The 26,591-nt window shown below is 38.4% G+C and overlaps 1 protein-coding gene across 15 annotated transcripts in view; it reads left to right on the top strand.

Moving 5' to 3' along the window:
* The window catches only part of DLG2 (discs large MAGUK scaffold protein 2), a 2,470,643-nt gene that overhangs the window by 1,070,286 nt on the left and 1,373,766 nt on the right, over positions 1-26,591 (top strand). For 13 of the 15 annotated variants that reach the window (XM_069070968.1, XM_069070969.1, XM_069070964.1 and 10 more), the window contains one exon: positions 26,413-26,574. In XM_069070968.1, the coding sequence (XP_068927069.1) occupies positions 26,413-26,574 (162 nt within the window). The remainder of the gene's footprint in view (positions 1-26,412; positions 26,575-26,591) is intronic. The other 2 variants (XM_069070963.1, XM_069070975.1) reach the window with 1 other exon arrangement.

The following is a 26,591-nucleotide window of genomic DNA, read 5'->3' as shown; positions in this document are numbered from 1 at the left end:
CTTCTTCTTCTTCTTCTTCTTCTTCTTCTTCTTCTTCTTCTTCTTCTGTGATTGGGGTTAAGTAACTTGCTCAAGGTTACACAACCAGTTATTTTGTGTGGGTGTTAAGTATCTGAGGTCAGAACCGAACCCAGATCTCCCGACTCTGGGGCCGGTGCTCTTACTCACTGCGCCACCTGGCTGCCCCAAGGTACAAGTCTTCTTGACCCTATTTGAGATATTCTTGGCAAAGACAATGAATTGGTTTGCCATTTCCTTCTCCAGCTAATTTTACTCTGAGGCAGAGTTAAGTGACTTGCCCGGGGTCACAGAGCTAGTTAGTGTCTGAGACCAGATTTGAACTTAGGAAGAGGAAGAGTCTTCCTGACTACAAGCCTAGAACTCTATCCACTGTGATACCTAACATCCCTTAAAAAAGGATTAAAAGAAAAGTCAGGGTTGGGGGAAGCAGTTCATAAAATATAAAGAACATATTCCTTTATTTCTGCAAAGAATGGAAGGAGGTAAGTTTTAATACCTCTTCTTCAAGGTCAGGTTTTGTCATTAAAATTAGATAGAATCAAGTTTAGACTTTTTATTCTTTTATATTGTTTTAGTCAGTGTATATATTGTTTTCCTGATTCTGCTTATTTCTGTTTTATCAATTCATATATTTTCCTGTGATAGGTATATTCCTATGTATTGGAGACAGAATCACAGAAGCGTCTGCTTTGGTATCTGGAACAGGTTGTCCCCTCAAGTGGTATCAAGCTTCTGGGCACAAGCCTATCTTGCAAATCATCATCATTGTCTTTTTCCAGTTGTAAATAGCTTATAGCTGACATACTTCAAGAGGTAGTGTGGTATAATGTATAGGGAATTAGTCTTACAGTCAAATATTCTTGGATTCAAATTCCCTCTTAAATACTTGAATACTATGTGACCTTAGTCAAGTCACTTAATGTCTCTGTGCCTTGTTTTCCTTATGTATAAAATGGAGCTAAATGTGATGATGGCATCTGAGGTGCCTTTTAGCTCTAGGATGCTATGAACTAATTTATTGTTAATGGTAGTGGGAATTTGAAGATCTTCTCTGCCCCTAATAGATCTAAGGGAATTTGAAGATCTTCCCTGCTCCCTAAAAGGCTGAATGTAATCACATTGAGCCTGTAGTGGGAAGAGTTTGCTGAAGGGCTGGAGCAGAGTCCACAGAAATCTGGGATTTAGGTCTCAAGGGAGGACACACCCAGGGAGACAGCTAGGCTTGTGAGTGTTTTGTTTGTGGGAAGGCTAAAGGATGGTGTGGCTCCCTGCTGTCCTATGGTTTATTAACTTCCTTGTTGCTATGATGGATTTGGTTTCCTGGTGTTGGGATTTCGTTTTCTGGTGTTGGGATTTGGTTTTCTGGCATCTGAGAAAGTGTTTTGCTTCTATCTTCTACATGCAGAGTCTGTTATATTTTGTGATTGAGAACTATGCTGGCATATTTACAATTGCTGTTAGTGCTGTGAATATTGCACTGATACTACACTTATATACCCCAGTAATGGTCTCCATAACTTTTCTTATATTTAGATAAACATCAAAGCCATATAAATACTTCTTGTAGGGGTAGTGAAACATAGTGTAGAACTCTGTCTCAAAGGACTAGTGGTGCTCTATCAGTGAGTATCCCTTTCCCACCAAGGGCTTCACTCAAGTCCACCCCTTCCCTATTTTCCAAAAACAGAGGTAACATGATCCTGAATTGAAACTTTCAGAGCTGAGTCTGTCCCTGAAAAAGTATGTGCACCATGCTTTTCAACTTCCTCTGCCACCCTTAACCATCCCAGCCTCTTTGTTTTTACCCCCAAACTCATTTCTTTTTCAAATCTTACCAAACATTCTCCTTGCATCATATAAAACACTCTCCATTCATGTACTCTGTACTGCAGTGACACATATGAAGCTCTTTTAGCTTCATTATGCAACCAGAGGAAACAGCATGACATGTGCCCTGAAATCAGCTTTGTTTTTAAAGACAAAATAAATTGGGGAGGGAATAGAAGTTACAGATTCAGGAACCCCAAACTCTTTAGGTAGATACCCTATGACATTAAGACTTTTCTTTGTGGATGGGGAGAATTTAATTAGGATTCAGTAGCTTGCAAAAGGGAGTGGGAGGGACAATATTTATTTCAAATATTTATTCTCAGCAATGAAATAAGTTGTTTCCATACTGCTAAAGGCTTTTTAGTACTCTTAGCAACTTCTAAATTCCTGCACCCCAGAGCAAAGCTCCACTTGCCCTGCCCTAGTTATAATTGAGATACCAACTTATCTCTGTATCTACACATCCATTCTCTACCCTGGAAAACCCTAAATTCTTCTATGGGAATACCAGGACAGTTGAGCCTCTCTACTCTTCTCTCAGAGGATTGAGAGATGAGGGGAAATTGTCTTCACCTGACACAGTGCTGTAGCTTCCTAATCTCTCAACACCTAAAAAGTTCCTAGAAACTGCCACAAGTAAAAAAAAATTAAAAAGAAGTAGATAATTTAACATACAGATTTTGTTTGGTGGGGCACACTTAGAGTCATAGAACTTGAGTTCTGGATTAAGTATTGCCTCTGATACCAGGTGGGTGACTATGGGCAAGTCGCTTAACTGTAGCGACTCAGTTTTCTTATATGCAAAATGGGAATAATGCCATTAGCACAAATTTTCTTCACAAAGTTGTCTGTTTTGAGGAAAGTCTTATGTAAGCAAGCATCATAGAAATGAATTGTCATCTTTACCATCATTCCTTTTACTCAATACTTCAACATCTCTCTCATTTCTTTAGCGTTAATAGTCTTACTCCTGGAACTTAGACCATGTGCCAGGAGGTGTGGTCAAAAGGTAGAAGAGTAGATCTCTCCAATTCCATTCAATTCAAGAAGCATTTATTAAGCATTCACTATTTAACTGTGGTGGAGACGTCAGGCTGCAGTGTAGAGCCAGTTACAAAGGTAGTTTGTAAGATGAAGATCCATGTCCCTCTTCTTCTACTGACTATTTGACCCTAAGCAAGACTTTTTAGCAGAGAATTCTCTAAGAATGAAAGTAACAAAACACCTACTGCTCTGATTTGGTAGAAGTAGTTTTCTCATTTGGTTTTCTGTATACTATGAAAGATGGGTGTGAATAATTACAGCAATAATAAAAATATGCAAAGGATTATACCAAGCACTAGAGACCCCAAAGTTAAAAAAAAAAAAACTATCAGTTCCTTCAGGGACTTTACAGTCTACTGGATGGACTAAGGTTCCTTAGAAGTCTGAGATCTTAGGATGGCCAAGTCTTAGACAATAGTCAACTTATTTAGATATGAGCATCAAATGCCTCTAAAGAGCTATACTCTCAGGGTGGCTAGGTGGCACAGTGAATAGAGCATGGGCTCTGGATTCAGGAGGACCTGAGTTCAAACTAGACCTCAGATACTTAGCACTTACTAGCTGTGTGACCTTGGGCAAGTCACTTAATCCCAATTGCCCTGCCTTCCCCCCTCCAAAAAGCAAAAAATAAATAAATACATAAAAGGAACTAGACCCTGATCTGGGATTGGGGACCTGTGGCCCTCAGGTCACATGTGGCCCTCTAGGTTCTCAAGTGAGGCCCCTTGACTAAATTCAGATTTCACAGAACAAGTCCCCTTAATGAAAGGAATTGTTCTTTAAGACTTGGACTTAGTCAAAAGGCCTCACTCAAGGACCTAGAAGGCCACATGCAACCTTGAGGCTGCAGGATCCCCACCCCTGTGCTTGGTCAAAACACTTTTGGAACATTAAGTATTCTTTGAGATTCCATATTTTAGGGAGGACATTGATAATTAGAGATCATTGGGAGAAAGTCAAACAGTATAGTCACTGAGTTCACGCTTCAAAGAATGGAGACATTTGGCTTGGAAAAGAGAAGCCTGAAGATATGGTAACTAGAGTCAAGTCTTTGAAAGGTTGTCAAATGGAAGAAGAATGAGATTTTTTTTTCCTTTGACCCCAGAGTTCAAAATGAGGAGCAATCGGTGGAGGTTTCAAAGAGATTAACCTTAGTTTGATTTTTGCCCCTACTGAGTCCCCCCCCCCCCTTGTTAGAAAGAAAGACAGGTAAGCAAATCAGTTGGTTCAATAACTGGACCCCTTAGCAGAGAGGTGACAAATACATGAGATGAAGTGACCCAATTCAGATTAAAATGTAATGGGGAAGTATTTAACCAAATAAGTGAAAATATAATAATACATAGATAATCTTACATTTTAAAACTAAGCCAATATGTCTCCATGGGCATCCTTACATATGGTTTAGTGACCCATTTTTGAGTTTGTCACCACTGCTTTTCAGGTCTTCCCATGATCTCTAATGAGAGGAGGATGGATATATGTTTTCAAGGGCCAAAATAGCCGTGATAATCAGCATTTGGCTGGTCAATCAAGCTTAGCAAAATGCTGTCAGAAACTGCTGTGATTAAGCCATCAGGCAGCTGAGTATACTGAGTCCCACTCAGTATTTGTATAAAATTCATTCTCATGTATTAGTTTGTGGCTGAGACAGTTTTTTGTGTATCTTTTCATGTGTCTGCTTATAAGCTCACGAGGGTAGGCATGGGGCATTTTCCTTAATAGACAGACATGTAAATTGGGAAAAGTTGCCCTGTAAACTCAGTACAAAAACAAATTAAGCATTCATAATTGGCCAAACACAGAAATGATGTGTTTTACACAACAAAAATATCGATAACTGGAGAACACATTTAGAGAAGGTCAAATAGCATAGCCCTTGAATTCACCCTTAAATAAAATGGGGATATTTAACTTAGAGAAAAGAAGATTTAGGATTTGGTAGCTAGAGTTAAGTATTTGAAGTGTTTAGTGTAATCTTTGGATGAGATGTGTTTTTTGCATCATTTTGTCAACTGGAGGATAGTTCTGTTACAGCTATCATTACTTTTCATGAAAAACTCCAGCTTTAAAGGTCCTCTTTGCAACTAGGCATCAGTTCATGTCTTCAAGAAAGTCTACATGTATCATGGATTGTAGAGGAAATTTTTGTTCTGCAATAGATTGGACTAAATAACTTCTGATGCCTTTTCATAGAGAGGCTATGATTTTTGAAAACAAATATCTTTCATTGACTAAAAATATGTTGATGATGAGAAAACATTTCAGTGAAAGTACTTTATAAAGTATATGAACATTTCATTCCAATGGCCAACTACAGTTTAGAGCTCACCTTGGGTATTCAAAGGCCTCATATAGAAGACTCCAAGCTTTCATAGCATGTAATGAGCATACAATTCTTTGACGATGAGCCCAGGAATAGATTGTATATTGATTACCCCAAAGTTAGTCTAATGAAGTTCATTCAGCAGATTGGTCACAACGTGCTGCCCACTGCTACTCTGGAGGATTTGTGAACTAGTCAGTGGAAGGAGAAGTCCTGAACAAATTACAAATCGTGGATGTATAGAAGAATCAAAGTAACATAGGGGAAAAGTTAGGCTGTTTCTGCAATTTCCTCCTTTGCCTTTATAATAACATGTCTAGTAGTTCATTCATTGTTTTGATAAGAGAAGGTGTAAGCAATAGAGAGATAGGCCTGGAATCAGGAATACAAGAGCTCAGAATCTGCCTCTGACACTTAGAATACTGATTCCGATACCATATGCAGTTTCCATAGACTCTCCAGACTTCAGGCAATTGCCTCTGACTTACCTAAGCTATGAACTGATGGAAATCACAGCTTGTTGGTATTTGACAAGCTGCAAGCAATAGAAAGTTCATACAGATCTCATTTTATTCCTCAGCTCCCATTCTGGTTATGAAAACTGTTTCATTGTTCCTCACTCTTAGGTTTCCACTCAATATTCTTCTCACCCGTAACACCTTCTTCTTTGCCAAAAGACATGATTTTCCCACTTTCTAGCATTGTTAAAAAAACTCATGTCCTTTATCAAGTCTTCCCTAAATAATCTTGCCTGGCTCTGGTCATTCCCAGCATTCGTCTAGCCTGAATACTGTTGGGAGTTTCTGTCCAGCTGTGTTCAATCATGCACTTTTATAGAAACAACTAACCCTTTAGGGACAACTTTATAAAGTGTATACTGCTCACAAAATTTAAGAGGTGGTAGAAGTCTCAGAATGCATCTGGTCCAAACTATGCCCGAGAAAGAATATGCTTTGCACTCATTCTTTTAAGTACTCATCCAGATGTTTTTTAAAGACTTCTAGTGGCAGGGAAGTCATTACCTTCCAAAGTAACCCATTCCACATTGGAATAACTCTTACTGTAGGGAAGCATTTTTTTTTTATGTTGAGAATCCACTCTTCCTATTTCTGTACTGCAGAACCAAGAAAAACAGATCTAATCCTTTTTATATGATGTTACCCTTTAACACTTGAAGGGAATTATCCTGTATGAAGCATCTCTCAATATTCTCTTCTCTAGGCAAAATATTCCAAAATCTTTCAACCTCTCCTTATATCACATGACTTATACTTCTCTCACCATCCTGCTAAGGTTTTGGATGCATTCTTTCTTAAATGTCAAAGTGTTTCTTAAAATGTAACTACCAGAACTGGACACAGTACTTCAGATATGAACTGACTAGGGGAGACTACAACAGCATTATCACCTTTCTCATTCTAGATAGCTACCAGGTCTCCTCTAGTAAAGCCCAGCTTTTTTTTTCTGTTTTTCCTTATTACATTCCTGATTCACATCAATCTTGTAGTCCACTAAAATTCCTATACATTTGTCATAGGAACTATTCTCTAGTTATGTCTCATAATATTGTACTTGTGCAGTTGATTTTTTGAACCGTATTTGAGACTTTACATTTAAACTATATGAATTTTCATGTTATTTATTTCAGTCATTATGTCAGATTGAAGTTGTTTTTTAGGGGGTGGGTTACTGACTTGACTGTCATCCAATAAGTTATACTTCTCAGTTTATTATCACCAGCAAATTTGATAAACTTGACATCTATACCTTCAGGGTGTCATTAACATAAATTTTGAACAACATAAGGTCAAACAGATCATTGCTTCAGTTGGTTATGAATCCTGACTTGCTATCTCTGTGTCTTTGGGCAAATTACATGCCCTCTATGGACCTCTCTAAAAAGAAGGGGACAGAAGAGATGATCTCTATGGTCTCTTCCAAGTCTAAATGCCATGATTCTATATATCTGCCTAATGATTCTAAGCACAATGCATCATATACTGGGTATCAGTAATACTAGGATTTAGAGTAAGAAGAGTCCCCATGGGCCATCTCATCTAATCTGTTCTTTATACAGATGAGAAAATTAAAGTGAAGAAAGACTAGGCAGCTTGTCCAAGGTCACACATAAGTAGCAGAGCCAACAACTGAACCTAGGTCTTCTTGATCTAAATCCAGCATTTTTTCCAGTGTGCCATATTACCTACCTAATTAGCTAGCAAATGAGAGAATTGAGATTAAAATTTAGCTCTTTTGGTTCCCAATTCAGTAACTACAGCATTATCATGCAGACATCTAGGCAGCTAGTGATAAGCTTTCAGTTGTAGCCATTAAAGTGAGATTAGAACACCACACTATAAATATTTAATAATCACCTATTAGGTGCCAGGCACTATGCTAAACACTAGAGATAAAAATTGAATTTTTAAAAAGATTATCTCTACTCTCAAGGAGCTTACTATCTAATAAGGTAATATAATACATGAAAGGAAGCTGACAAGAGGAGGATCAGTACCCATTTGAGAGGACACAATGAAGATGTTGATGGGGTTGAAACCAACCACAACAGCTGGTGGCAATTGAAGGGATCCTGGAATTTTGAGCTCTCAATAAAGGAGGAGTTTTTCTGCTCTGCCCTCCAGCCTTCGAATCAGAGAGGCAGAAGCTCCTGAGGGTACTGATGAGGTGTGAATACCAAAGAGGAAGTAATCATGATGATAATTTTACTGGCAATGAGTTTATCTGCTAATGACTTTATCCTGAGCTGGGTATGATGAAAGTGATGATGGAGTCATCAAACTACAAAGCCAGCTGAGCAGCTGGTGGCAAATGAAGGGCTAAGAACGCAGATTGGGGAAGATATGAAGATTGCAGCACAGAACATCAATCTTAAACAGCCCTCTTCTGAGGCAGAACACTACTGTCATCAGGAGACACCTCCTGGAGGGTCGGAGAACTGGGTTTTTCCAGAGGGGACAATATTTTGCATATTTTTAACGGCCTCCTCTCCCCTCAGTGAGACTCTATGTCTCAGCTATGAGGTTGTAGTTTTTATCTGCCTATACTTAGTGTTTCCCCAGGAAATGTTAGAAACGTCTTTGAAAGGAAGAGGAGGCAAAGGGATATGACATACATACATACATACATACACATATGCATATACATATATGTGTATGTATATATGGGGGTGAGTGTATACATACATGTACACACCCCCTATTTGTGTCAAATGGTAGCCATTTCTTGGGGGGGAAGGAAGGAAAACAAAGGAGGAGAAAGAAATTTGCATGATAACATTATTATATATTTAAAAGCAATAGCAAGTTGTACATAACAGAATTACTGTTTCATGTACAATCATCTTTTTTTTTATTATACTATGTTATGGAGATGATTGTTTTTTTCACAGATAAATAAGTAAATAAATAGAGTAACATCTTTTTTTTTAGTGCCTGAATATCTCCAAATATAATACCAACTTTCAATGCCCTGGGGTGTCCAGAAACTTAATGCTGGATCCATGCATCCTAGGGAGAAATAGAGCTGATGATTGCTGGTGATTAGAGGCAGTTAACAGAACCCAAGGGAAAGAACCCTCCTGGGGAAAGAGGAAATGATTCAACTTTCTACCTGAGAGACTAAATGGGATTTCATCCCAGGACAAGCCAAAATTGATCAGTATCTAAATCCAAAGGACCCAGGTGAGAGCCTGGGCACAATCTTTCATCTCGTTATCCAGTGCTGGAGAAGTTAGGTTTTGATGTTCCATATACATGACACTACAACTCCCAACTTGAGGTCCTTTTACCACCTGCCTCCCATGCCTGGAATGTTTCTCCTTCCTAATTTTTACCTCCTGGCTTCCTTCAAGATTAAGTTCATATGCCTCCTTCTGCAAGTGGCCTTTCCTAGTGAACTCATGACTCTACCAGTACCTTCCCATTGAGATTACTTATCATTTTACATATTTTCATGCTGTCTCTTTCATTTAGAATTTTATGTGAGATCCTTGAGGGCAAGGTTTATATTTTTGCCTTTTTTAAATTCAGCATTTAATATAGTACCTGACATATAGTAAAGTGCTTAATAATTGCTTGTTATTGATAACAATGATGATACTCATGGGGGGGGGGGGATGACAGGATAGCTGTCAGTAAGATTTTGGTTTGTCCCATGCATCATCAGACAGGCATCAGCAACAGTGGCCATTTCATTCAATGGTGCCTGCTACAGTGCAGGCCCTTTCTAATTTGCATGACTCCATTCCATTATAATTAGCTCCTATCCAGGCTTAGCCTGGAACAAGAGCATTTCCCTTCTCTGCCTACTTTTAACTTAGATTTAATCCTAGTTCTAATGAGAAATCTAGCAATCTGAAGGAAACTTTATTTATAGCACTTCCACAGTCAGGGACAATGGAGACTCTTATTATGGAGTATTTTATGATCATTTATTAAATTGTCAGTTAAAAAAAATGTATCTGAAGATTCCAGTAAAATTCAGAAAGCCCTCTTTGTAACAGTACCAGTGTTTTGTTCAGTCAGTTTTAGTTGTGTCAGACCCTTTGTGACCTCACTGGGGATATTCTTGGCAGAGATACTGGGAGTGGTTTGCCATTTCCTTCTCCAGCTCATTTTACAGACAAGGAACTAAGGCAAAGAGGGTTAAATGACTCTCACACAGGTACTAAGTATCTGAGGCCAGATTTGAACTCAGGTCTTCCTGACTCTAGGAAACACTCTATCTACTTTGCCACCTGGCTCCCATCCTGTTTAGTGGCATTATTTAAATGCTTGTTAACTTTCTGACTGAAGTGACTCAGTGCTTAGAATATTTTCTGGACTATTGTTCAGTTGTGTCTTACTGTTCATGTCTCCATTTGGGGTTTTCTTGGCAAAGATAATAGAGTGGTTTGACCATTTCCTTCTCTAGTTCATTTTGCAGATAAGGAAACTTCAGCAAACAGGGTTAAGTGACTTCTCCAGGGTCACACTGTAAGTTTTTGAGGCTGAATTTGAAATCAGAAATATGATTATTCCTGATTCCATGCCAGGCACTCTATCCACCGTACAACCTAGTAGCCCTTAGGTAATCATAAAGCATCTAAAATCATAAACTGACCCTTTCTAGATAATCAGAAGACATTTACAATAACCACCTATGCTTTGGAGTATACGATGTGGTCTCATCTACAGGCAGATTCAAAAATTAGTAATTCACTTAAAATCATTCCTCCTGTTCTGTTAAAATCAGGAAATGTTTCCTTTTATTTTTTTTTTTTTGCTTTGACAGAAATAACTTTTGATTCAGCTTGCTAGCTTACACCATTGCTTAGAGAATCAGCTGAAAGATATATCAGAAACACTTTATAACTCTTCAAAACATGTTTGATACCAATTCTTCGTGTCCTGTGCGGAATACACAAAGAACTTTGAACTTGGAATCAGGGGAGAGAAGAGCATAAATACCAACTCAAATGTTTACCAACTATATCTTTGGGCAAGTCACAACCTCTGAACCTTCCTCCTCCCAATTTTATGTTCTTACTATCTACTTGACAAGGCTTTCATGAGGACCTGTTGGAGTAATTTATGTGTAAAGTGCTTTGCAAATCTGGAGTCACTATCTAAATAGGAATTATAATTAAATACCTCCTATTAAACAATTATGTTTTCCCCTCACAAAATATAAAGTGATCCAGAAGAAAGTGTGGTTTTAAGCTAGGTGGCAAACTCTAGAGGGCACTGAATCTAGAGTCAGGAAGAACTAAGTTCAAATGTGGCCTCAGATATTATTACTACATACCTAACCTTGGGTAAGTAACTTGCTTAACTACTGTCTGTCTCACTTTTCCTCAACTGTAAAACAGGGATAATAAAACCCTCTCAGGTTTGTAAGGATCAATTGAGAGAGTATTTATAAATAGAGAGTATTTATAAATTCCCTACCTGGAACTGAGTAGATGTTTAATAAGTGCATATATGTTTCTAAATGTGAACTAAGACATTTTGGAATGCCCTGTGTACACAAGTGTAGACTGATTTTCAGACCATTGCATGAGTAGAAGATATAAGGCACATTTGAAATATAGCAGGTATATGACTATTTTGTGCCAGGCACTGTGCTAAATGCTAGAGATATAAATAAGCTTACAGGCAAGTGGGAGAAGACAGTACATAAAAGGAAACTGAAAAGGGGGAGAGTGTGGGTCAGTGAAAAGAGAACTGTACTTGGAAATGAAGGACCAGGGTTGAAATCCTGACTTTTGATTACTGACTGTGACTTTTGTCAAGTGCTTTAAGCCTAGGGCTCTCATTTTGTTCATCTGTGAAAAGGGGAGAGGGATAGGGAGGAACAATTCACGACTAGATATCTCTAGGGTTCCTTCTAACTCCAAATTCCCTGATGTAGGACATAGTTTAGATGATAATGCCTTCTCAGTTGTAACCTCAGAGTTCTCCTGAGTCTGGGGATGGGGGAAATTGGGAAATGCCAAAGCCAAAGTAGGGTCAGAATCAGAAACCAAGACATTGGAAGGATAGAACAATCAAGATGCACATGCATGTGAGCTAAAAGCCACTTCTCAGAAAGTCAAGGCATAAGACTCAATGAAGCTCAGGCAGTCAAAGGATTTTCCTGTGAGATTGTGTAATTCCATGGCTTTATATTCACAAAGAGTTAGAACACATTAGAAACGGCATCCCTTTGCCTTTAAGGAAAGGCAATGATGAAATTTAGAGGTGGGTTTTAATAATTCTTTTCCATTGTTGACCCTGGAAATGGACTTGATTTCCATCTCTGCATTTCTATTGGCTGCTTTTTAATAAAGAGATTCTTCGTGGTCCCGGTGGACATCCTTAACCATGTACCATTAGTGAATATAAGCCAACCAGAAGGGAATCAATGTTTTTTGTCACCAAGTAAAGTCAGTTTTATAGGCAAGTAAACATCACTAAGACATAATTCAGCTCTATAAAAATGAATAAAATTGATAATATATGAAAAATACTAATCAATAACTGTAAACTTGTCAAGGGGTGTCATTCCATTCATAAGTACATTATACAATATACAATATCATTGGGGTGTTCCCAAGTGATGCCCGAACCTGTGCTAATCATGGATAGAAGCCAAATAAATGAGCACCTAAGTGCTATGATTATGATTTATGGAGAATTGGGAAGTGATATCCTTCCCTACCCCTGAAAAAAGGAAAGATAACAGCTGAAACACTTGTGATGCTTGAAATTTTACCAGTGGAGATTCATTTTTTTTGTATTTTTTATCTTCCTTAGGCTTCACTTAAAAAATGTAGACTTATCACCTCTCAAAAAAAAAAAACCTTTTAGAAACCATCTTAGTTCAAAGTCCTACTAACTGTTAAGATGGACTGGATGTCAAGAAGAAATTGCTAAGAAACTTTGGGACCTGGAACTCCTGCTTGGTTCATCCCTGGACTTTTAATGTATGATAGTTTCATCAGCATATAGATCATGAGAATTTAAGGCTCATATAATAGTAACTGTCATTTATGTAGGGATTTAAATATCTTTATACCCATATCTTTACCCACATTACTTCATTTCAGCCTCATGATAATCTATCCCCATTTTTGATCCAAGGAATCTGTGACTCATACAGGTTAAATGACTTGCCTAAGGTCCCACAGCTTATAAGAGTCAGAGGCCAGATTCAATGAATTTATGTTTCTTTGTACCAAGTCCTGTACTCTATTCATCATTCAACATACAGGGATTTTTTTTTTAAAGCAATTGGGATTAAGTAACTTGCTCAAGGTTACATGGCCAGTTATTTCTGGGTGTGGTGCTAAGTTTCAGAGCCCAGATTCGATCCCAGGTCATCCCAACTCTGGGGCTGGTGCTCTTACTCACTGAGCCACATGGCCGCCCCAGCATACAGGGATTTTAAAAGGTCCCCTAGAAGTCACAACTTTTACAGGTAAGCAAAACGCTGTCCACAGAAGTACAGTGATAAACCAAAAGTCCTGCACAAGTTAGCACCAATGCTAGGATGAGAACCTTTCTTTCAATTCCTGGCATTATTCTCTTTTTGGCATACTATAAGATTTTTCTGAGCTATGTCATGAGTGAGGAATTAGTCACTGCATAGTTGCTTATGAATGGATGGGCTAATATTTGTGAAATTTTTGAAATAGTCAATCTCCTAATTATCTATTATGCAATAAGTTTAAATAACCAAGAGGACAAATGATCATACTAACCGTCAATTCATAGATACATAAATAACTCTCAATTTTATATTATTTCAATCCCTTATGCTGCTTAGCCTTGATGATTTGTTTCTATAATAGAGCAGGACCCATATTATTCTGTTTTTTATTTAAAACTCTCTGGTTGTTTTTCTTTTCTTTTTGGGTGACTGAAATAATTGCACTGTCCTGGCAAATTCTTCTCATTAGAAAGATATTTCTTCTTCTCCCTTGAATAAATCTCCCATTCTTATTCCCAGGCTACTAATTATTTGATTACTCTGACACACTTTTACAATACTGGCCTTTTAATACAAAGCTTCATTTTTTGTTCTATTTTGAGATTCTGGCAAGTATCATTCCATCAATATGCAGCTATATGCATGTCATTTTCTTATTCATTTATCTAGCAATCCAATCCCTCAACACTTAAACTCTACAAGGAATGGAGAGAAGCCACATGATGTAGTGATTATTGAGTTGGCCTTGGCATTAGAAGGACATGAGTTCAAATCTTTCTTCTTAATCATCTTGGCTAAGTGATTCTGGTCAAATTCCTTTACCTTTAAGTGCTTCGAGACAACTGGCTAAGACTTTAAGTTGCTGAACATGTATTTAGGGAGTTTCCTTATCTAGAACAGCATATACAAATGAAAGTCTCCAGCTTTCAAAATAATGCTTCTGATGAATAAGAGAGAAGGTGCCATTCATCTACAGAAGTCCCTGCTTTATGATGGAACTAAAACACAGAGTTAGAGCTGAAATAATAGCTTAGGGTATGATTTCTGTGTAAGCCACCAGACAGCCCTTTAATTGAGGATTGGGGGGAAAAAGATACAGTGACTGCTTTTTTTGTTGTTGATCATTCTTCAATAATGTTGGACTCTTCGTGACCCCATTTGGTTTTTTTTTTTGCAAAGATACTAGTGTTTTGCTATTTTCTTCTCCACTTCATTTTACAGATGAGGAAACTGAGGCAAACTGGGTTAAGTTACTTGCCCAGGGTATCACACAGCTAGTAAGTGTCTGAGGCCTGATTTGAACTCATGAAGATGAGTCTTCCTGACTCCAGGCCCATCTGTCTATCTGTTGCACCACCTAGCTGCTTTACAAGATTTTTACTGTTCTGAACTGTGAGTTGGCTATTTTCTGAGAAGGTGGCAAAGCTTAGTTGTCCCAGGGACAAAGAGACATCTTTCTTCACCCTTTCCTTTCTCTTATTTCTTTTATCTTTTCTTTCTGATACTTCTGTCTCTACAACCACTGTTGCTGTCCAAATTTGCTAAGTAGAATAAAAAAGGGACTGAAGACCTGACATTCTATGCTTACAATCACAGATTAAATAGCAGTGGGACCCAGCAGAAGAAGTCTGAGGTCCTGTGTTCAGGTTCACCTATTGGTACATACTGCCTTTGCAACACTGAGCAAGTCATATGACTTAAATGGACCACAGTCTCTTCAGAAAAAAAAAAGAGGTTATTGTATAAGGTGGCTACTGGGACCTCTTTCAAAATCTCCTCTCAAGTCTAGATCTATGATCTTGTGATTTTTTTTTCAAGTTTAATATCAAGTACAGCCCCCTCCTGTCTTGCCCAAAGAAGTTAGAGAATGGACTAGAGTGGTAGTGGTTGTTGTGCTTTGTTCTCAAGAGGACCAAAATGTTAGACACTATGTTAGAGTCAAGGTTCAGTGTGTCCAACTGTGGCTGATCAGACCAATATGAGCTCGGAAGGCTCAGCCACAGGTAGGGCAAAAATAGTCCATATGAACATTGAGAGTGGAGTTGTCTCTAAATTTACACATCTCACATTTCTTTTGAGTTACTGCAATTCTGCTTCGCTCATAGAGTACAGCACCTCATTTAATGCGGGAGACATAGGGCAAAGAGGGAGATGAATGAACAGAATAAGATAGGGGAAAGCAGGGACAAGAAGAGGCAGATATTGCCCTTTCTGGGCTTTACAATAAGGTATGCACTGAATGGAAATGTTAAAAACAATAGATGGAGCATTTTAAGAGGAATCCTTCCCTAAACCCAAGAGGGAAGTAAGTAAATACCAGAGTAGGTAAATTTGAAAGACAGTGGCTACTATTCCATACAAACTCGATAAATTTTACCCTCCTAACCATTTATGAGCCTATCCCTCTCTCTCTCTTACCTGGAAGACCTTGTGATTAAGGTTTGAGGTATTGTTTGAATGTATTCTGCATTTGGAGCTGAAGTGGGAAAAGAAAGTCAATCAACAAACATTTGCCAAAAAGATACTTCATAGGTTCTAGGCACTGGATGGAAGGGCAAAAACATAGCCCATGCTTTCAAGTAGCTCACATTCTACTGACTTTGTTCATCATATTCCATATTGCAGGCATTAGCCAGGCCTGTTTGGTGTAGCAGTACTGCCTCTGGAGTCAGAGAGCTTGGGGTTGTATCTATGGTTATTGATATGTCAATGAGTGTTGCTATTTTGAAATTCAGCTCCAAGTGTTCTTAACACTGTCTGTGTGACCTTGGCCAAGTCATTTGATCTCCTTAGGCCTCAGTCTCTTCATTTGCAAAATGCATGGGTTAAACTATATGGCCACTGTGATCCCCTTTTATCTGTAGCTTATATGACCCTAAAATACTAGGTCATTGTTTGCTATCTAGAATAGAAAATACTGCTCTACTTCGTATGCTCAAATCCTTCTTTTCCTTCAAAGGCCATCTCCCAGAAGATCCTCCCTGACTTCCCATTTCTCTAATTTTCCTTGTGCTTTATTGATGTTTTGCCTGTCAATATCATTGTCTTTTGTATTGGAATTATTTATGTACATGTGTTGGTCATTTGCTGAATTTGAAGCTCCCAGGGGAAAGGTCAGTATCTTCTTTACTGTAGGAAAGTCACTTCATGTCTGTGACACTCAGCTGCCTAAAGGTTATTGGTAAAGGTAGGATTACTTGATCTCTAAAGACCTAACTAGAAGATCCAATAATTTTATGAAGTAATAGCCAAGATGGTCTATCTCAGTGAATACTTTTCACCTCAATGAGGTGAAAGGAAGTCATTTTAGGTGATAGACAATTTAATCTCAACTGTTTTCCCTATTCTTTAGATTCTTCCACATTAGTTAGAGGTTACTCTATTTGCTATCTGATTCCTTGTTTCAGAGACCTTGTATTTCACCCAAATATGTGACTGATGCTTTGTATGAGAATTTTACAGATCAAAAGCTTGTTTTTATGGGTGGGAATAAGCAGAGTTGGGAAGGAGTGCATTTTGCTACAGAAGAAAATAAGAATTGTTATTTCCTTTATTACTCATTTTCATTTTAATTATTTGGGTCTGGACTTGTGATTTCATTGTGGGGAATTTCTGAGCCTTGAAGCTCCCTCTACTGATGCAGAAAGCAATTGTCTTTGGTGTATAGTCTTAGAAAGTTGCTTGGGAACTAAAAGGTTATATAATTTGCTCAAGGTTGTACATCTAGTATATGTCAGAAATAACACTTGAATTCAATTCTTCTAGATTATACCATACTCACTCCCATATACAATTTTACATAAAATTCTATAGCATTAATAACATTCTTTTTCATATAATTTTTATTTTTTAATTTATGGAATAAAAAGGATATTTGCATATGAAACTGCAAATCCATTATGTACAGTTTGCTATTCCTTTTAAATATATAATAATATATTTAATTTAATTTAATGTAAATGTTTTTTTCTTTTCCCCCTCTCCCTACCATAGGGATGACTACTATTAGACACAGATATGTGTGTATATATATATATATATATATATATATATATATATATTCACACACATATATTTATATACATAAAATCAGTCACTACATACTTTATCAATTTATTACATCAGTTTATCATATATTTATCAATTCCTTTTCTGGATGCATTCTCATGACATAGTTTTGTTTTCAAAATATTTCCACATGCATCATTGATTTAGAGCATGGATTCTTAGTGTGGAGGTCCATAGAGACATTCAAGGGTTCTGTGAACTTCAATAAGAAGGAAAAGCATATTTATTTTCACTAACCTCTAAATGAATTAAGTATTCCTTTCAGTTATGAATGTAGCCAACACATAGCATTCTGATAAGGGACCTCTTGGCTCCTCTAGACTGCTGGTGGGGTCCTTGACAGAGAAAATGATAAGAATTCCTAACTGAGAGTTAGAAGGAACTTAAAAGATGACATCATCCATCTTCTTGTGTATGAGGAAATTGAGGTACAGAAAGCTTCAATGATTTGACTAAGGTCCCATGGGTAAAGAGCCAGAGGGTGTGACTTCAAGGGGCAACCAAAAGCAACTTGAGTCTTGTTCCCTGCCCTTCAGGTGCTTATAGCCTGGTGAGAGCCCTAAGAGAGAATAGTAATAGCTGACACTTAAATACTACTTTTAGGTTTACAAATACCTGACATGGATTATCATATCAGCATCTCAGAATAACATTGCGAGATATAGGTTTCATTATTTGAACAAGTGAGTGACTGTTAAAAGCATTTATTAAGCTCCTGCTATATACCAGGCACTGTGATAGGCACTGGGGATTAGAACACTAAAACTAAAATCAGAGTTCTTGGCCTCAAGGGGCTTCCATTCTAATGGGATATAGAAGCATTTAATTGATGCAGTGGGTGGATTCCTGTACCTGGACTCAGAAAGACCTGAGTGCAAATCCAGACTCTGACTCATCTTATATCTACTTCACTTCTTTTACTTGTCAAATGGGTATACTCATAGCACCTAACTTCCAGAATTGTTATGAGGGTAAAATGCAAGAATATTTGTGGAAAGTGATTTGCAAATCTTCAAGTGTTATACAAATATTAGTAGCTACTATAGGAGGAAACAATGTGTATCAGGGAATGTTTTCCAGGGAAAGGAAATTTGTTCTAGATAGGAAGTTATAGGTATTGAAATCAAAGGACAATCACTAGATTCATTCTATTACATTATTTTATATCTCAAGTTACCTTCTTTCTATTCTATATTTATCTTAGATATGCTTATTTATACACATATTATCTCCTCCATTAAAATCGAAGGTCCCTGGAGGTAAGGACTGTTTTTTCTTTTTCTTCTTTTTTTTTTTTTGCATCCTCAGCCCTTACCATAGATCCCAGCACTTTAACCAATCACTTAACATATTCTAATTAATTGATTGATGCTATTTCCATAGAAGTGGTAGTATAGGTTTCATAATTATTCCCAGCAGAAAAGTATGAAATGAGTTCAGGGAGAAAGTGGCATCAGGAAGCTAGTCAAGGAGGACCTTGATTTCCTGTGGCTTTTTGGCTAGTTCTAACCAACTGTATCTATCTCTGTCTCTATCTCTGTCTCTGTCTCTGTCTCTATCTCTGTCTCTGTTTCTATGTCTATCTCTGTTTCTGTCTCTATCATCTCTATCTCTGTCTTTATCCATATCCATATCCATATATCCTTTATCCATATCCATATCCATATATCTATATCTATATCTATCTATAGTTCGTTAGGTAAGTTGTAAAGTTGTACTCATTTATTAATCAGGGCAATGCCATCTCTTTAGAGTTTCAAAGCTGAGAGAAGTAACTCAAAGACGGCAGAGTTATCTTTGGAGATAGAATCTGGAGAGATGATTGTCCCAAGAAGAGGGAAATGGGGACAGCCACAAGTCAGATAACAAGATACCTGGGTAGGGTCTGGTTTTGCTGTGTTCTAGTTAATGGTTAAAGAAACTGAGAAACAAAGCTATTGTGACATTTTCATAGCAAAACAGTGCCAGTGGCAGGATTCCAACCATTTCTGATTCTATGATTCATCACTTGGCAGGAATAGATATACAAAGAAAAGACAATTTATAAGCAATAGGTGGTAGATTCTTCTGGTTTCTATATGGCAATGAGATGGAATGAATTTCTCTCTGAAGGATTAAAAATAAATATAAAATAGAATCAAAGAAATAGTCAGAGTCAATGTGCATGTGGACAGGTTTCAGCATTTAGCAAATGAAGAATTCTGATGAAAAACAGCTATAGAATATGTCATCAAGGCTGTTCATGTGGAAAAAGGGAGAGATGTAAGGTGGATGACCAGAGGATTAAACAGGTATTCTCAGACTGGTGGAAGAAACGGAGGAAGAACCCTAGAAGATTGGACTGGCCCATTGTGGTAAACTTGTGGGAGGGCATAGTTGAAGGCTGCACAGGATGGGCAAACCTGATGGATTGCAATCCAAATTGATTAGTGAGATCACACATTAATTTGATGATTTCAGTGATAGTCAAGTTACTGACATTTACAGTGGTGGTAGCATTCAGTAGAGGAAGCAAGCCTGAAATCCTTCAGAAAGCTTGATGGGGAAATGGAAATTTAACTTGGTTCACTGAGGAATGGGTAGGACTTTGAAGAAAGAAAATTCCTCAGGTAGAGGAAACTGAATGAACAAAGTTAGGCATGTGAAAAAAAACTCCTTGGTAACTTCAAGAGACAGTAAGTAGGCCAGGTGCGTGTTTCATAAGAAATAATATAATACAATAATATACTACTAAATACTATACTAAATGTAATACTATAATTCATCTGCAACAGAAACAGAAATGGTTATCATATGTTGGTCTAAGTACTGATTCCTTTCCTGCAAAGATTATACCACACGCTTCTTGAGGGCAGGAACAGTTTTTGTTTGAAGGGAATTTTTGTATTGCTAGTGTTTGACACAGTGCTAAGTATTTCATAGTCTTATTGATCAAGGATAACTGGAATGAACAAAGTATTCCAAAAGTGTTAATGCAGTGTAATGTGGCTAAACTTACAGTTTTTAAACTATCAAACCTTAAAACTGCTCTAAGAATTTTGGGACACCCTACATTATTTCAAAAAGTTAATTTTATGGAATAAAGCAAGCATTTTCATAACAGTACAATAAAAAAAGATGATTTCACATGAAACTGCAAATATATTATGTACAACTTGTTGTTCCTTTAAAATATATAATAGAAGTATCATGTAAATTTCTTTTATCACTTTTTCTCTCCTCCCTCACCAGACACACACATATATACACATACATGTAAAGTCATTCTATATATGCTTCTATTTATCAGTTCTTTTTTGCAATCAGATAGTGTCTTCCTTCATATGTTCTTTGTGGTTAATTTATGTATTTATAATAGTCAAAATGAATTATTCACTCAAAGTTGTTCTTAAAACAGGACTGCTGCTAGTGTCTATAACATTCTCTTGGTCCTGCTCATTCACACTTATTATCTTATTTAAGCCTTGCATCAGTTTTATGTGACTACCTCATGTATTATTACTCACATTTTATAGATGAGGAAGCTGAGGCTTGAAGAATTTAAATGACTTTGATCACATTTACTAAGTGTCAGAGGTGGGATCTGCACCCAAGTCTTAAGTTTTCCCACAACCCCAAGGACATTTTTCTTCAGGTTAAATCTTGACTATCCTGTATGCTTTCAGGATTCTAGAGGTGAAAGGGAGCCATGAGTAAAGAGACCAGAATTCAGGGGAGGATTGGGTTATGGGGCTAATGAGCAGGTGCTCAAATTTCACTGTGGGCGATGAAAATGGAGAGAGGAGCAGGAAGGGTACAAGGGTACATGAAATTAAATATTTGTTTCCTACCAGTTACAAGCTACGCACTGTGGAGAATGTAAAGATGCCTAGGATATGATCTTTGCCCTCAAGGAGCTCTCCAGCCTCTCTTTTTTGCTGCCACATTGTCCTTATTTAGCATTTTTGAAAGGAAGCTGGTGAAGGAGGAAAATGTTCATTTCACCCTGTCACCTTTATGAGTTTTCTTGCTTACTGTTTTTCTTTTCAGGATTGTGTTGCCTGGGGTAACTCGATCCCAGTTATCTTTCCCCTTCTAACTCCCCCATTCCTTCTGTTTTCATTCTCTTTTCAAGTTGTGAGCTGTTCATTCATTCTTTAACTCCCTTCTCACTCATTAGCTCAGTGTTTCCCCTCCTCCTCCCTGTCTTTACCATGGGATCAAAAAGCCAACCTCTGCTGAGTGTGGGAAGCAATGCTCACCCCTGTGTTGGGATGCAGATATTTCCCAAGGCAGTTACTGTGTGCCAGCTTGCAGAACTATTCTTTGATCATTTAGTGAAAGCCTGGGACCACATAAGATGTTTTCTATATTACTAGCTTCACTCCCTCAGAATATTGGTTAAGGACTAAAAGATTCTAAGTGATCATCTGGTCCTTTTCATAGGTTAATTGAATGGTTAATTTTGATTGCTAAAATTCTTATCCACCTGAAAATCCCATTTCTTCAACCCTATATGCTTCTTATGTGCAGCTTATTGGAATCATAGGTTTCAGAGCTGGGAATGACCTTAGAGGTGTAGTTCAATCTCCTTATTTGATAGTTTTGAGGCCCTGAGAGGTGAAACTATTTTACCAACCTCATGCAGGCATTTAGGAGTAGATCTGATTCCAAATCTACGGTCAATACTTTACTAGTTCAAATTTCTCATTTTAAAGGAGGAAAAAAGAGAAATAACTCTCATTTCTAAAGCACATTTGGGTTGATAAAACACTTTAATTTGAACAATGCTATGGAATAGGTAGTGCAAGTGCAAAATGTCATGTGTAGATGCCATAATAGATGTTCCAAAAGGTGAAATGACTTTCCCAAGATCACAAATCTAATTAGTGTCTTAGCTGGGAGAATGACTTTTATTTCTACTGCTACCACCTTCCTTTCCCTCTTCCCAGGAGGATAGATAGTGTTTTAAAGCTTGCAAACTACTTTAGATGTAAGATCATATTTGGCCCTTACAGCACACTGATGAGGACATACCAATGGTGAAGTCACCCCCATTTTACAAATAAGGAAATTAGAGCTAAGGGAGAAGGAGTTTCCACATGACTCCTGGTCTAGTGTTCTTTCTACTACATTCAGGGTGTTTTGTTTTAGCATGGCTAAACATGTAGAAGTCAATTAGACTTCTCTTCTTCATTGAGGGGAGGCTCAAGGATGGAAACTGAGAAAGGAGTGGATGAGTCATGTGGTCTAAATGAAGAGGCTATTAGATCTCCCATTACTCCCTTCTCAGAGCACAAATGCACATGTGTGTCTTGATCTTATGCCCTTGTTCCCCTTCATTATATTCATCATAGATAAAATAGACTAAAGAAAAGGATTATCTTTTTCTTGCATACTTGACTGGCATCAGGCATCTTTCTGTAATTGGCATGTGATAAGAAAGAGAAATACATAATTCTAATTCCATACTCTCACTAATATGTAACATAGTGTAGAGGTAACCCTAGATTCTTGAAGTCTATTTCAATGGTAAACAGGCTCTGGAAGAGCCTACCAGATGAGAAGGCTTTGGGTACCAGTTGGCTGCTGGCCAGTGTGTTATCTTTACTTTTGACTTGCTTAGTTAAGTAGGAAACATCATGAAAAATCAAGCCATCAATCATTTTTTATCAGAACTACTCATGAAACCATATCCTGAGTTTGGAAGGGGTTGACATCAGCCTTGGAGAAAGGAACACTCAAAGGAACAAAATCACAGGTCTTCAGAATGACATGTGTTGTAGTGATGCTGAGTTATCCTGCTGCAAGGGTTGACAAGAGAGCGCACTAAAGGGCAAAGCAAGCAAGCTGTCTTCTTTCCCCTCTTGTAGACCTGTAGATAGAAGTTGCTATGTCTTTTTTTTTTAAAGCAATTGGGGTTAAGTAACTTGCTCAAGGTTACATGGTCAGTTATTTCTGGGTGTGGTGCTAAGTATCAGAGCCCGGATTTGATCCCAGGTCATCCCAACTCTTGGGCCGGTGCTCTTACTCACTGCACCACCTGGCTGCCTCTAAGCAATTGGGGTTAAATAACTTGCTCAAGGTTACATGGCCAGGTGTTTCTGGGTGGGTGCTAAGTGTCTGAGCCTGGATTCCATCCCAGGTCATCCCGACTCTGGGGCCAGTGCTCTTACTCACTGTCCTACCTGGCCACTCCCTTGCTATGTCTTATAGTTAGTTCAATTTTGCATCTTGGGCACCTGGGTGTCAAGTCTATCATCTACTCAGTCACAGAAACATGCAATCAAAACAAAAAATACCTAGCTCTCTCTGAAATTACTTTCATATGGTGTGGTAGTATGAGTCTTTGAATGTGGAGTTAGACTCAGGGAAGTTTCTTACTCTTGTACTTGATTGATTCATTTATAAAATGAGGGGTTAGACAAGAAAACTTCTAGTGCCCTTCTAGCTTTAAACTCATGATCCCTAACCAAATTAGATGCAGAATGCTTACCAACTACACAAATAAGGAAAATCCTGTTTGAGAGCTTCCTCAGGTATCAGGAAAAATAGTGTTTATGCAATGCTGTGGGGTTCTTTGGACCAGTATTTGACTTTACAAGCATCTAATAATGGAATTAATTAACATGTAAAGGCAACTTTTTTGCCATTGTCTACAGAAGAAAACTGGCTTTTAATGTCTAAGTTAATGATTTGTCTGCCAGTGGCACAGGCCTTGGGTATCAAGAAAGGAAGCTATGCAAAACAAGCCCATTATGATCTTTCACAAGTTCAAAAACTTATTTTTTTGATTTGTCAACATCTGAACATTATAGGGGAGATAAACTAATATATGTATACACTGATAAATGCTCCTTTTTTAAAGCTTTCAGAATCCTCCTCCTGGTAGATTCCTGGAATTCATTTCATTTTGGTGAATTCCCCTTTGATATACAAGGAATGTGAATCTTTATGCTTTGTGACACAGGCGATTTGAAACTGTCAGCAACAACCCATGCCTGACTTCTTTCTGACAAACAAGTGAATATCCACTGCTTTTATTCTGAAAGCAAGAGTAGGAGACAGGAGAGCTTCAAACTGGGTAAAAGGCTTACACAGCCATTAACAATGCCTAGGTCAGCAGATCTAGAGTAAATATCCAGGCTCATCCACAAGGGGGCCTGATGATACCAATTATCCATGGAACAATGAAAGTACAAGCCACAGGGGTGGCCAGGTGGCTCAGCCCGTAAGAGCACCAGCTCCAGTGTCGGGATGACCTGGGGATCAAATCCAGGCTCAGATACTTAGCACCACACCCAGAAATAACCTTGCACAAGTTACTTAACCCTGACTGCTTTAAAAAAAAAAACCAAGCTGATGGTCAACTCTTCAAAGAAGTAGGAAAAAAACATATTTCTTAGGGGTGGCCAGGTAGCACAGCGAGTAAGAGCACTGGCTCCAGTGTTGGGATGACCTGGGGATAGAATCCCGGGCTCAGACACTTAGCACCCACCCAGAAACACCTGGCCATGTAACCTTGAGCAAGTCACTTAACCCCAATTGCTTAGGGGCGGCCAGGTGGTACAGTGAGTAAGAGCACTGGCCCAAGAGTTGAGATGACCTGGAGATCAAATCTGGGCTCAGACACTTAACACAAAAATAGCCATGTGACCCTGGGCATGTCACAGCCCCAGTTGCCCTACCTTTCCCCCTCCAAAAAGCAAAAGAAAAAGAAAAATAGAAAAGGGACCAAGAATATGTTGAGTGTCCATAAATGAATGAATGAATAAAACATTTATCAAACATTTGCTATGTGTAAAGCACTGTGCCTAGCATTGGGCACACAAATAGGAAAAGGAAGCAGCCCTTGCTCTTAGGAAGTTCACTTTCAAATGGCAGAGACAACAAATAAATATGGATGGCTTCAGCTATAAGTATGATGGAAAAGTCCCATGATTCTTAGGGTGCATTGGCAGAGGAGATGTTTCTGTTTCTTCTTTAATGTTATTTCCACTAATAAAATTATAACTGTTTTTGATATTGAACCATCTGGTTTTGAGGCAAGGACTTTGGTGGCAAGATTTTTCTTTTATAGGTTTTCAGTAGCTGTAGTTGTAGCACCCACGCAGTATTGCTACCTAGGATACTCTTTAAGGGTGCTGACCTAGAAGCATCACTATTCCCAAGCCTCTGGGGTTCAGGGGATGGGCTGTCCCTCATCTGAGGATCTGAGAAGCATGAGTCAAGGGGCTGCTGGTAGTCTGACTTGCCTGGCGTATACTATTTCCTGCCTCTTCACCTAGGTTTCTTGCTGCTTCAGGTGGGCTGCCTTACCTGTCCTGTCTGTGCCATCTGGGTGACTATCGGTAGGCATGTCTGGAGCATTCTCTGTGGGAATCATTTACCCAGATGATCCCTGTCAGGGCTAATCTGCAAGCAGGAATGATTATTTCCTGCTACTTGTAGGACTTCTTTACCTATCTGCCTATTGGTCACATTCGGTCAGTAGTCATTGGTGGTGACGAAGAAAAGATGTCTTTAGGGGCGGGTCTGGAAGCAGTACTCTTTAGTCTGAGGGGCTCTGCCATTCCTAAGACTCTCAAGTTCACTTTTTCTGGGTTGTCCCCATCAGGATGTGAGTGGGGACAGTGGTTGTGTTGGTTTTTATTTCCTGGCACATGAAGCCTCTTATGTCTCCCTCAAGTTGCTTTGCACCTAACATTATGGATCATAAGCAGGCCTTTAAGATGAATGCTGATAATAGTGGTGTGTATTTCTCTATGAATGCTTTAGTCTACAATGCTACTATGTAAGGTATATTATCTCAGTCTTACCAAAGATCAGATAATCTCAGAGAGGAAAGGTGACATATCTGAGATGAATCATCCTAAATACGTAGGAGCTAGGCCCAAACTGGACCAGGTCTCATGCACCATGTCCAGCTCTCTTTCCACTCCACCACCTGCCTATTTATGATGCAATTTGCTTCAGGTACCAATTATATCATGTTCAATACCCAAAGTGCTTGTCCTGGAGAATGGCTGGCCTCCAGCTGAGACTATAAACGATGCTTGTTGAGCAAAAATGACAGTCTTGTCGATTTGATGTCAGGGCTTAGTGAATGAGTGATCTGTGGTTTTCAGAGTTTCACCCTTTCCCAGAACTGATGCCTTTTTCCTTTTTCCCAGAAGTATCGCTATCAAGATGAAGATGTCCCACATGATCATACTTTACCTCGTCTAACCCATGAAGTAAGAGGACCTGAACTTGTTCATGTGTCTGAGAAGAACCTGTCACAAATAGAAAATGTGCATGGATATGTCTTGCAGTCCCACATTTCTCCTCTGAAGGTGAGTCAGGCTGATTT

This window comes from Petaurus breviceps, unplaced genomic scaffold, assembly GCF_028583685.1.
Source record: "Petaurus breviceps papuanus isolate PSGF00001 unplaced genomic scaffold, PetGlider_PUasm1.0 90823, whole genome shotgun sequence".
Taxonomy (NCBI): domain Eukaryota; kingdom Metazoa; phylum Chordata; class Mammalia; order Diprotodontia; family Petauridae; genus Petaurus; species Petaurus breviceps.
Note: the sequence above shows the minus strand (reverse complement) of the source record. Positions and strands in the feature narration are given on the sequence as shown.